The sequence below is a fragment of the Nyctereutes procyonoides genome, unplaced genomic scaffold (genome assembly GCF_905146905.1).
Source record: "Nyctereutes procyonoides isolate TBG_1078 unplaced genomic scaffold, NYPRO_anot_genome, whole genome shotgun sequence".
Classification (NCBI taxonomy): Eukaryota; Metazoa; Chordata; class Mammalia; order Carnivora; family Canidae; genus Nyctereutes; species Nyctereutes procyonoides.
The window spans coordinates 44,229,615-44,242,026 of NW_026575024.1; the positions used below are offsets into that span (position 1 = coordinate 44,229,615).

Genomic DNA, 12,412 nt, shown 5'->3' on the forward strand with positions numbered 1-12,412 from the left:
TGTCAGGTAGATATTTGCTGTTGTGATGAGTGGCGTCACAGAAGGGTAAGGTAGAGGTAGACAGGAGGTCATGGCCACAGCTCTCAATAGAGATACCACAGGCTCATCACTGGTGCTTTAATTCCCTCTAGAGTGTGGAAAGAAATTATTCCCTGGTTTGACTTATCTTCCGGTTCATTGCTTCTATAGAAAAAAATTGGTTTCCCTCAAGTGTGGCCTCTGAATCTGAGGCTAAATTTGATGATGGTCCCACAATTGAAAGCTATTCTGGAGGATAAAATGATCACTACTCAGCCAGGGTTGGCAGGTAGGCTCAATGCAAGGTGTTAGCTCTTGCAGCAGTAAATCTAAGTGGATAATTTGTATTATACTTCCTTATTTTTTATTTTTACTTAAGTTATATACTCACGGAGCTTAAAGAGACAACCAGTTATAAAAAGCTTGTTATGAAAGACAGCTCTCTTCCAGTCCACCAGCACCATTTCCCACTGTTTTGAGGCAACTGTGTTTTTTAAATGAGGTATAGTTGATGCACAATGTTTCATTAGTTTCAGGTGCACAGCATGGTGATTGGTGGGTCAGAGCCCTCCAGTAGCTCTTTGAGAAAGGATTCATGGGAAGTAAAGTTTTCTAGACAATTGCATCTTTCTTATTATTCTTCTCTCTTAATGAATAGTTTGGGCACAGAACTTGAAGCTGAAATCATTTTCCTCTCTGAGTTTAAAGACATAACTCCATTGTCTTCTAGCTTCCAGTGCTTTTGTGGAGAAATAAAATGTCATTCTGATTTTGATCCTTTGTATGTAATCCCATTTCTTTCTTTCTGGTGGTTTCTAGGACCTTTTCTCTGTGCTGGTATTCTGAAAATTCACGATCTGCTTCAGTGTATATCATCATTCACTGTGCTGAACTCTCAGCTGGCTGTTTTACTCAGGAAAATGCACATCCTTAACTTCTAGGAAATTTTTTAAAAATTATTTATTTTATTGTTTTCTCTCTCCTGTTGTAACTTCTGTCTTCACATGCCAGGTTCCCTGTGCCTGTTAAACTGAGGGAGGTACAGTCACTGGCCTGCTTGAAGTGAAGCAGATAGTTTGTGGATTAAATTTTGAAATAGTCTTGCCGTGATCCTGTCTGCAGACCCTCCTTCACCCCCACTTCTAGAAATGTGCCCACTGCTGCCTAAATGACCCACTGTTCTTCTGTTTTCCTGCATCCAAAATTTTGTTCCTCTGATTAGCTCTTACATTCTCATTTCCTTGGGGGTTTATGCCTTTTAAAAAAATAAAAATCCCTACTATTATCTTGTTCTGGTATAACAAGAAAGAGCAGAGACCATGGTGTGTATCTAATCTGCAGTCTTTAATTAAAAGCCCAAGTGATTTTCTAGGGAAATGCAGAATTGATATTTGCCACATGTTTAAAGTCCATTTTCCTAATCATTGTACACCAAATAAATACACACAACCTTTTATGACCTGCTGGAAAATAGGCAGTCTAGCCCAATGTAAGCTATTCCATAGGTGACCACAGATTCAAAGAGTGTACAGCATACACTCCTTCTGAAGTGATTTCCATTCCTTCTGAAGTGATTTCTGTGGCATGAGCTCTCTTCTCAACAACCCCCTCATCTGTAGCTTAGATCTACAAATACAAAACCTAATAAGGCAAAATCAGCAACAGAAAAATACCTAAGTGTCCCTATAACAAGTGGAAGAATGTGTTCGTGGAAAGAGACCTCATTACTCATTTATGGTTCTATTTAAGTCATATCTTTCATGTTATTTGAATCCAGCAAGCCTTTTCTGGCTTCCCTTGGCCTGATCTTTTCTTTAGAGACTGGCACAGTAGTCAGGGAGAGAAGAGACCCCAAATGTTGCCTTGGCCCCGAATCCCTTTTTCCTACTGTCTTTGGGACAGCATGTGGCTCCATTGGCCCAGCTGACAGCTGACATTTGCTGTGTCCTCCTTCACTTCTGAGGCCAAGGGCAAAGGCAGCTAGACAGGCACTGTGGCCGTGGGGTGGTAGACACCTGTCTAGGGGGCTGGGAGAGAGTTGTGAGCCACAGCCCAGGGCACTCCCGACATGGCTCTGCAGACTCTCCCACCCTTCTTTGTGGAGTCTGCCACAACTGACCCACTCCACAAAGCAAAGAACAAGCAGCAGGTATCCCTCAAGAGGAGACTTAGAAGGGCTTACCAAGGAGAAATCGGAACCAGAATCTTAACCTGGTGTCTGCAGCACCCCCATCACAGCAGCCTCTCCTCCCCACAGCCCAGCCCGGCACTCTCACCTGCCTCTGTCTCACCTAGGGGCTGGCTCCTCCCGCAGGAGGTCTGGACACACAGGCCAGGGCTGTCGTGGCCTCCAGCAGTGTGTCTCCTGGCCTCATCACAGCAGAGCCAACATATCCTTAAAGGGACATCGCCCAGCTGCTGAGCAGAACATGTTCTCCAGATAAATATGCAAATCAGCATTTTAAAAATTCTGATGAAACCAGGAGTCAGGTGCTGACAAGGACAGGCCTGTCATAGAGGGGAGAGAAGGGGGCTGCAGACTGGGCTCATCCAGGCCCCTTGTGAAGGGCAGTGGCTGCCCAGCCCCTCAGTCCATGAGCCAACGCTGCAGCAGACGTTAGAACATTGACAAGGACATAGGGCAGGTGACTCCTCCATCCCCTTGACATGAGGGATGCTAAGGTTGGTAGGTTCCTGGGATACAACAGGTCTTTGAGTCGGCTTTGCTGAGCCTTCCTCATGTGGCCCAGCAGCCTGAGACGGCCATCTGACCATCCCTCTCTCCTTCACAGGGGTCAGACCCCAGGCATGATTGGGTGGTGCTCCTACCCCCCCCAACTCTCCTCATCTTCTCTCGTGAGTGTCTCCCCCTCAAAAAATTGTTGCAAGTTTGATCCCATCTTGGATTCTGCCTTCCAGAAGATCCAGACTAAGATGCCCAAAGACCTTCAATAACTTCCTGTCGACGGGCTGACTGATCGGAACCAGCACAGGAGACAGAAATACTAAGTTGCATTTCCGAATATCCTGTTTCTTACTGTCTTTTCCCCCCTTCCTTCAGGTTGTGGCTCTTTCCTCCTGGTGCCTGCTGAGGGATTCAATTTACTACACGCTGTCTGTGGTTGCGCTCATCGTGGTAAGTGTGTGATGTGCACCTCACCTGAGGGTCCTTGCCCTTTGACTCAACTCATCTTTCTCACAGGTGGAGCCTGTGGGCAGCTCCTCTGCACAGAGCACGTTCAAGGTCTCTGATGACGAGTGAGTGGATAGATGCCTGTCATGGAGGTGGCCTCTTGTGCTTCCGGCTGTTTTGATCACCCAGAACCCCAGCTTGGTAGTGGGGTGCTCTGAACAAGCATGTTGACTCTGATGGTCTGATCCTGTGAGAGTCCTCTGCTGTTTTCCTGTGACCCTCTGAGCATCCCTGCTCACTTTCTCATGGGCTTCTCTGGAACTGTCTTCAGTGTCAGTGTCCCCGGGTTTGGATCTTACCTCCTCCCTCCATGTGCTCTCCCAGGACAGCACCCATGACCATTACCACTCATGGTGGACACCTCCACACTGCTTTCTTAGCAGTGGCGTCTCCTTGAGGTCCAGTCTCAGAGAAGCTCCTCTCTACTGGACAGCTTCCTGTCCCAAACTCAACGTCTCTAAAATTAGCATGACCTCCCCAAGATTGGACCCTTTCTTCTGTATTTCAATCCCCATTTGTCTCCTAGCTACCAAACCTGTGGCTGATAATAAGCTGACCTTTCCCTGAATTCCATCATACCCACTTGGCTTAATTGTAGGTTTCAGTCTTGTAAAAATCTCCCCAGTGTGTCCCTTCTTAGCCAATTTTAGTTGAGGCTTTTTGTGTCTTTGGGCTGAACTGACACAGCCTGTCACGGGTCAGTATTACAAGAAGCATCGCTGCCACCCACCTTCCCCTGCCCCCTCAGTCAGTCCTCAGAGCATTCCCAGCAGTAGCTCTACAAAGAACACCTGTGAATGCCAGTCCCTCGTGGCTCCATGTCACCTGTGGGGACAAATCCAAACCCCTCAGCTTGACAAGCTGAGTCATCCAGAAGAGTGGTGAATCAGAAAGACACAGAGTTAGGACATCTGACCCCTAATTGTGGTCCCCTCCCTTCTTGCTAGCTCTAATGACCTTGGAAAAATCAGTCTGAGTCATAGTTTTCTTACCTACAAAACAAGAACAGATCCACTGAAAGGTTGACTCACCTGTTTACAAAGTACTTACCTGTAGGTTATTTAATTATCAAGATCTATACAAATAAGTTGAAAGTGATGTTCAATACAAGACTCTCTACAAGGAACCAGTAGATACTTCAGCCAATAGCAGTTCCTGACAATGAAGATCTTGGGTTGACAACCACGGCCCCCTCATTCCAGGGGCCACTGATAATTGGAAGGGTCAAGACCTGCCCAAGGCGTTCAGATACACCATGTCAGAACCAAAGACATGCCTCCTCTGTTGAATTTCGGTTGGTAGACTTAAGGACACTCATGGATTCTATGTTCTCATTCTCAATTACTACCTGTGGGAAAGGTATGATCATCCCAAATCTAGAAGATCCTTCTGTTCACACAGCGCAGATTTCTCAAACACTTGTTGCAGAAAGCTTTGTCCTGTGACGTAGGAACCCACGTTCATCACCTGCACCCTCTGCTCTCCTGCCTTTAGGGTAATTCGGGATGGTTTTTGAAAGTTACTGTTTCAAAAGGCATGATTTGGGGATGGCATAAATGGATGCAACTCTCTATTTTGCTGAATTCTGGAAAGAGATGACTATTCCCAGAAAGGTGAGGCAATGAGGCAGAAAGCAAAGACTGAGATCTCCCCAGAGCATGGATTCTGCATGTCCACTCTCATCTGTGAATGGCCTGCACTGGCTTCTTTCTGTGTTCTCAGCACAGACACCTCCAGACTCTGTGTGAAATAACTTGTCTTTGGTCAGGTTTATCTGGACATGCTCAAGATTTAAAAAAAAAAAAAAAAGTAATTGTTGCTAGTGATGTGAGAGGAAATAAAGAGTTTTTGCTTCCTTGGGCTGCAGGTGACACTCACTCAAGTGGGGTCTTTGGGCAAAGCTGTCATCCACCCCATGTGTGGTCTGTGAATCACAGAGCCGAGCCAGTTGAACATGCAGGCTGCCGCAGCTCTGTCTTCCCCTCAGATGGCAACGAGATGCAAAAGCAAGTGATTCTCTGCTGTTGCCTGCAGATATGGACTGTGTCTTTACAGCCCAGATGTCAAGGGCAGAGTTTTCTGATTTTGAGAAAAACGAGATTTCTCCACTGTTAGGAAGTAATGGCAGACATAAAGCTTGAGTCCTCAGGGTTTGGTCTCGGTTCTTCTTATTTTAACCGGTGTTCCACCACCATCAGTAGGCCATGGAAACACCTAGCATGATTATCCAAAAAGCGCAACCCAGAACTTTTAATCCAGTAAGTTCTGGTAGGACCCAGAAAGTTCCACTTTAACCAGGATCTGCCCTGCGCCTCAAGTGACTCAGATGCACCACACTCACTTCAGGAAACTCAGCTGCAAATACAGCTGGACACCACTTCCTTGGGATCATCACCTGCTGGGTGGCGGTAATCGCTTCCAGAGGAAAGATGGAGATTCTCCAACACAAGGCATCATGGCCACTTGTTTGTCTGGATTGCTGACTGCTGTTTATTCTAGGCACATTTTCACATGAGACTTGAAACTGAGGTGAGGAGTAGAACAGTCTTCTACACAGAAGCACAACATTTAGCACAAATGCTAAATGTCCCCATATCTGTCCCAGGGCCCAGCCCAGGCTGCTGCTCAAACCCGCTGTTTGTTTTTGTCAGGGTGTCCTGGGCTCCTCTTTTTGTGTATTCCCCAAATATCATGGTAACAAAATCACTTTTCTTCTGGCCTTCTTTGTATAATATTAGGCTTCTCTATTGGACCCTGTAGTGGGCACTTAAAATTCCTGCATTTAAAAGCCTTTCTCCTATCCACAAATAATTACCAACCAACCGTACAATTTATTTTATTTAAAGTTTTAGGGTCTTTTTTAACCTCTCCCCATTTTTATGGTTCTGAAATGTTCAGAAGACAGAACTGCCAGTCTCCAGAGGTGATGCAATAAAGAACTTGTTTACCCAGAGGGCAAGTCAAGACTAAGTGGACACATCAGAATCACCAGATGTCACTTCTTTGTACACCCCTGTGAGAGGCCCCACAGCCCCATGCAGAGGAGCCCCAAGGGTGAACCATGGGGCCTGGGGACCCAGAGAACGGGGGAGATTGCTATCATAGGGATGCTCGTGCCGCTGGGCCAGGAGAGCACGGACAGTCGGGATTACCTGGTCTGAAGCAGGCTTGACCTGGACAAGACCAGAACGCAAACACACAAGAATGAGGCAAGCACACACGCTCTGAAACCAGCAGAGCTTAAGACCGTTAACTTAGAGACAAGGGATTCAGTTCCCTTGGGCATTTGGGTTTTACCTACCTTGACTCTGTGCTGTTTTCTGGTTGGTTTGTTGTCTTTAAGGGAGAAAGCAGAAGAAATTAGGGATGTGTTATTGTCAAAAGCAGTTACAATATCAAAAACATGCAGGGTGTGTCTCTGTCCTTCCTGCCCCACCAGGTATCCCCTTTAGCCCTTCCTGTGCAGTGAAGCCTCAGTCTCATGACTCGAGCCTCTCTCTGCAAGACATGTCACCTTTCAGGTCCTGAAAGCATTCTGGGTTCTTTGGAGCATGTCCCTGTATGCATCTGCCCAGCAGATAGTTTGCACATCCTTACTGATCCGCTTGCAGCTTCGCTCCCATAACGGTGACCCACCCTGGACCGATGTCCCACCCCCCACCCCCCCACCAGGCAGCTCTGCCTAGCCCTACTCTTTCTCCAAATTCCAGCAGGCCCCACAGCCTCTCTTATTGAAATGTTACTGTAATTTACATAATCATGTAATTTACATAAATGCAAATGATTCATTACATCCTCAGTCTCACAGCTGCCCTAAAAAGGAATACTTTATTTTTACTCTTCATCTCTGCTTTGAGCCATAGGAGAAGGGAAACCTTCTGGGGGAGTGGATAGGCCTCAGAGACAGTTTCACTGGCTCACAACTCAGGTTTGGGAGTGCTGCCTACCTGGAGAGGGGCCAGGTGAGCTGTGGCACCAGTTGGGGGACCTCAGGGCCACCTGAGCACAGACACAGCAACAAAGCCCATCCGAGGTAACCCTTCCCTCTCTTCCTCTATAGGGCTGATTGCAATCGCCCCTCTCTCGAAGGGATTTTATGGGGACAGAGAGAGACCACCTGGCTGGCCCAACTGCCAGAGATGGCCTGGGCAGCACTGTCCTGCAGTGTAGCCACTGGACACATGTGGCTATTGAGCTCTTGAAATGCAGGTAATGAAACCAAGGAACTGAATTTTCATTTAATTAATTGAAATTTAGGTAGCCACATGTGGCTACTTCATATCATACTGGATAGCACAGTTGTAGGGAGCAAATCCATCCCTGGAAAATATAGGCACAATCTTACAGGCTTCCCTAAGTTTTAACAAGCAGAGACTTGATACTATAGGACTGAGTACTATGCCAGGTCTGTCCATGAAGAATTTCCAGTTCAGTAGTCATGAGGCCCGAGGAATTCAGGGCTTTTTCCAGGGTCAGGGAGCTGCAGTAGCTCAGGTTTGCCAGGGCAGGTGTCTAAGACGGTACATCTATCTCCATTCTAAACCCCTCCCCACCCCAGCAAAGAATTTGGATTTCCCCTCCAATAAAATCTGCCTCTTCATCTTTGAAATCGTCCTGATTTTCCCTCACCTACCATGCAGCCCCCCAGTAGAGAGGCACGCCTGCTACACTTATTTACATTTTTAGACTCAAGGGAATAGCTCCTGCTTTCCCTCTCCTGGTTCCTCTTTTCTTAAGACAGCTGAATGTAAATGATCCAGAAGTTTGTTTGTTTGTTTGTTTGTTTGTTTCTTTCTTTCTTTCTTTCTTTCTTTCTTTCTTTTTGTCCAGAAGTTTCTTATGTCACCCTATCTGTAAGAGAAAAGACATCTCCCAGTAGCGGATGACTGTCCTTCTACCCCACCTCCATGCTGGCCTCCAGGGCCTGCCCCTTTGGCTCAGCATCCTCTCTTCTCAGACCCCTTCCTTGCAGGGTGTTAGCATTTCTCTCCAATTGATCCAGCAACACTGAGGATCTTACGCTCATGGTACCCCTGTTACATCTCAGCTCTCCTTCTGGGAAAGATGAAACCCCTGTTACATCCTGTCTGCTAGGAGATTCTCAGAGGGAATGAATGTGAGAACTTTTAAGTTCCTTAAACAAATCAACTATGGTCATACACAGAGTTACTGTGTCATCACCCCTGCCACTGAGAGGAAGAAGGGCATGCGCTAAAGGCTGTTGGGGTATACCAGGAAGCTAGGTCTTCCTTGTGTTTGCTCCCAGAGCAGGAAAGTGGGTCAACCAGACAGTGGGATGCACAGAGGATCCTTTTCTGTTTCACAAGGAAAACAGCTTGGGAGTTCCAGTTATGGACCTGTGTTTGGGTTTGCATCCTGGGCAAACATTGCCTTTTTGGTTGGACAACTGTCCTCCCCTGAATCCTGAATCCATCCCCTTGTCTGTTTTCCTTCATCTCGTGGCCTGCCCCTGCATATTTATATGAGATGACCAGCTCTGCTCAAGCCCTGCCTTCAGGTCACCTTTATCTCCTAACCCCTGCAGCCCCCACCACGGTCTTGGGCCTGCTAGAGATCCTGAGGTCGAAACTCCTATTTAACCTTCAAGTGTAAACCATACTGGGGCTTAGCAGCAGCTTTCCAGTGCGTTCCACTGGATTCCTCTCCCCAGAAGGAAAGCCATGGCCTCAGCTAAGCCATCTGCACCCCCAGACCCCAGAGCTGAGGAAGTCCCAACTCCATGTGGGCACATCTCCTGAGAGAGCCTCCAACTGCCGAGTGAGAAGTTGGGGGGCAGGTGGGAGCGAGGGGTGCAGATTCCATTTCCAGCTAGGGAGGGAAGATTCTTCCAAGATTTTAGTCTTTTGAAAAAGAATGGTGGCGTTGATCTTCTCTTATGACTTTTGCTGCTTCAAATTCTACTGGTGCCAGTGACACAAGCTCTGGAAATCTTAGGTTCTTTAGTGTGGCTGATTCTGCTCCTCTGTGGTTACAGTGTGTAGTAAGCCAGTCCATAGACTGCCGTGCAACTTGGGGACAGCCAAGTTCCCTGCTCCGGAGCCAGCCTGGCTGTCTGCTGCCCACACACCTGGGCCCTTCCTGGCCTGTGATCCCCCTGTTTTTCCGTCTTGAGGATGCCACTACCTTTGTGGCTCCCTGGGAAGCTCTGTCATTCAGGGATTCACCTGCCTGGTGTAAGCCTGTGTCTCTCAGAAGAATTCTAGAGCAGACACCAGGACTGAGAGCTGGTTTCCATGGTACCCAACTGTTTCTCTGAGGCTTAAAGGAAAAGAGTGGTTGGTTTGTTTTTTCAAATTAGCTCCTGTATGTTCACATTTGGCTCATCTGTGGAACACATGGAAAGCTTAAGAACGAAGCCAAAGGTAGCTTTGGATGAACCACACTGGGGTCCGAAAGCAGGTGCCCTGCCCTGCCACGTGCAGCGAATCTGGGACCCAGATACCAGTCAGCACCACCTGCGTGTGGTCACTGGGGGCGGTCGCGGGGTCTGGCACCAGAGGCAACCAGCCAGCACAGAGCTGCCTTCCCAAGCAAGACTCAGAAACCCACCTGGGATCAGGATGAGTCAGTTCCGAAGGCCACACAGCAGGTCCCTTGGGGTTTGAGCGGCGGCATGATTGGATGGGCCTGCCTGTCCCCGCCTGTCCCCAACTGAGAACGTGTCCTGCCTCCAGGACGTTGGCTGAAGACCCCTTTAGGAGGCCACCTGTCCTGAGGTGTTCACCCTCCTACCGGGAGGTTCAGCGGAGCCTTGCCTGGACTTGATTTGACTTGGTGCCCGGGCCCTGCTGCCGGGGCGGAGCGCTCGGGCGGAGGCAGGACGTGAGCACCACCTAGTGGTGACCGCGTGCAAGTGGGGGGCGCCAGTGCTTGTTTGAGGCCAGCACCTACCGAGATGATGCAGGGGTTTTTCTACCCTAGTAATGCCGCTGTAAGGGCTGGGACGGTCGTTTCGTCCTCTTTTACCCACAGATAGGGCATGGAAATACAGAGGAACGTGCAACATTTGTCTTAAGAATATAATATAATGGGGTGTTGTATGTTGGCAGATCGAATCTAAATTTTTAAAATGTAACATGCAAAAAAATGAAAAGAAAATAAAATAATATAAAATAATAAGATAAAATAATTCTGTTAGCAAAGTTACAGATCCATTCCCTGAAACCATCAGCAACAGCAAATGAGAAAGTCACCTGTCCTTGTCCTCTTAGGACTTTTCAGACAGAGCGATTCCAAAGCCTGTCAGGGGGTCCAGTGCCATACTCCCCCATGGGAAGTTCTGTGAGCAGTGTCAATTTCCTCATTTTCCATCTTCTGAGTGGAGGATTATCAATGACTCGGCCTCATCCAGGTGCCACCACCAGAGGCATCCGTAACTCACCACCCACCTTCTTTCCTACCACAGACAAGCCTGTTTCCATTTAGATTTTCGTAAAGACCTGACTTCTAGTTCCTTTTCTCCATTTTACTGTTTTTTTTTTTTTGAGTTCTCTAATTTTTCCACCCAGTCCTCTTAAAGGAGTCAGATAAATCCCAGGCAGTGTAGAGTTGTTAGCCACAAGGCAGCTGAGGGCTCCTGGCTCTGACCAGTCAGTGAGGGGATGCCACGGTATCAGTTAGTTGGAGGCTTCCAGATTACCTCCATTTGTTAGTACTTGTAGCAAGACCATTGGTATTTCTCTGTCCTTGTTTGCCTGCCTCACCCACATTCCCACCCCCTGGCCCCAGCTGCTACCTTAGCTTCAGACTCACGATGCAGACTCACGATGCTCTGTCCTTAGTTGTGTATCTAGTGCAGACCCCACTATTCCCTGATTTATTGTGTCCTCTGTAAATTCCATTCTCATTTTGGGATCCTTTGCATAATCCAGCTTCTGATGATTTTTTTCTCCATTGATATGTTCCCTAAAATAACCAATCGCTAAGGACTTATTGATCTGTGCCATCACTCAGATGGCATAGAATAAGGGCTTCCTGAAAGCTGCTTTTATATTATACAGTATTGCCTGCCTTCCCTGATAGATGAAAATTAAATTGGCATTTTAATAAACTCTTTACCAGTATCTCATGCTCTCTTAAGCAGCGATGAATTGATGGCTCCAGCACACAGACTGATACTAAATTAACTTCAATTAATAGAAATGTTTTCCAACTTAAATCATTTGTTCTGTTTCCTGATTTCTTGACAACAATTTTTTTTTTAAAGCTGGTGATGGTACAGAAGGATCTGTGAGTGCCTTCCGGGGGTGGATGGCATACCACCCAACGTGGACCTCGGGATGGTTTCCTTTATTTCTTTAATTCTCTTCCTATTCTGGTTTGACATTTTCATCCAAATGTCAACCTGTTGAATCCCATAAGAGTCACAAAGCTGCTGAAGCCAACGTCTTTTTCAGTGTCTTGTCAGGAAGCGCAAGCTACAAATGAGCAGGCCCCCTTTCTTCTCATCTTGTCTTTGCACCTTTGGGATAATTGGACAGAGGTCCTTTCTTGTGCCTTCAGAGCTGCACCTGCTCAGCTGTGTGGTTTCCTCTACCTCTCTCATAACTACTGGTTATTATAATCTCTGGAGACTGAAGCTATGCCCGCATCTTTTGTTGAGTTTTCCACCTCCGTGTGGGGGTGACCCGTTGCCTACAGATATTTCTGCCTGACGGTCTCCAGAGGGCCACGGAGCCTGAAAGAAAAGCGCTCTGAGGTGGTCTGAGCCAGAGCAGTCAGATGCCTTGAAAGTGGAAAGAGCCAGCAACGAAGCAACCCTCAGCTTCCACATGTTCTCAACAGCACACCGTCTGGGCACAGAAATGGTCATGGAAAGAAGACTTGGGTCAAGAGCCAGGCCTGAGTTCTAGAACCAACCCTGCAGCTAACTGAGTATCCTCAAGAAAATTCCTCCTGTTTTCTGTGGCTCTTTTTCCAGTCTAAATCAAAGGACCAGGATTATACTACTTTTCCCCCAAAGTGAGAAGTGATTTGGGCTCGGGCTTAAGTGAATTCAATCCTTGCTTTATATTCCCTTTGGACCTTAGCTGATCGGGGGTGGAAATCTCCTTTTGGCATGTGTACATCTTCCAGCTTCCCCTGACCCTTGCTAATGTCCTTGAACATGACCACAGGGCAGGCCTGTGGTCCCGGGCATGGCAGCCCACGGTGCCCAGCTGGGGTTCTCAGTTGCTCCTG

General features: G+C 47.5%; 1 protein-coding gene across 1 annotated transcript in view; it reads left to right on the forward strand.

The window, feature by feature from the left end:
• The window catches only part of SLC24A3 (solute carrier family 24 member 3), a 481,527-nt gene that overhangs the window by 417,393 nt on the left and 51,722 nt on the right, over positions 1-12,412 (forward strand). The window contains exon 7 of the mRNA XM_055305422.1: positions 3,080-3,154. Within this exon, the coding sequence (XP_055161397.1) occupies positions 3,080-3,154 (75 nt within the window). The remainder of the gene's footprint in view (positions 1-3,079; positions 3,155-12,412) is intronic.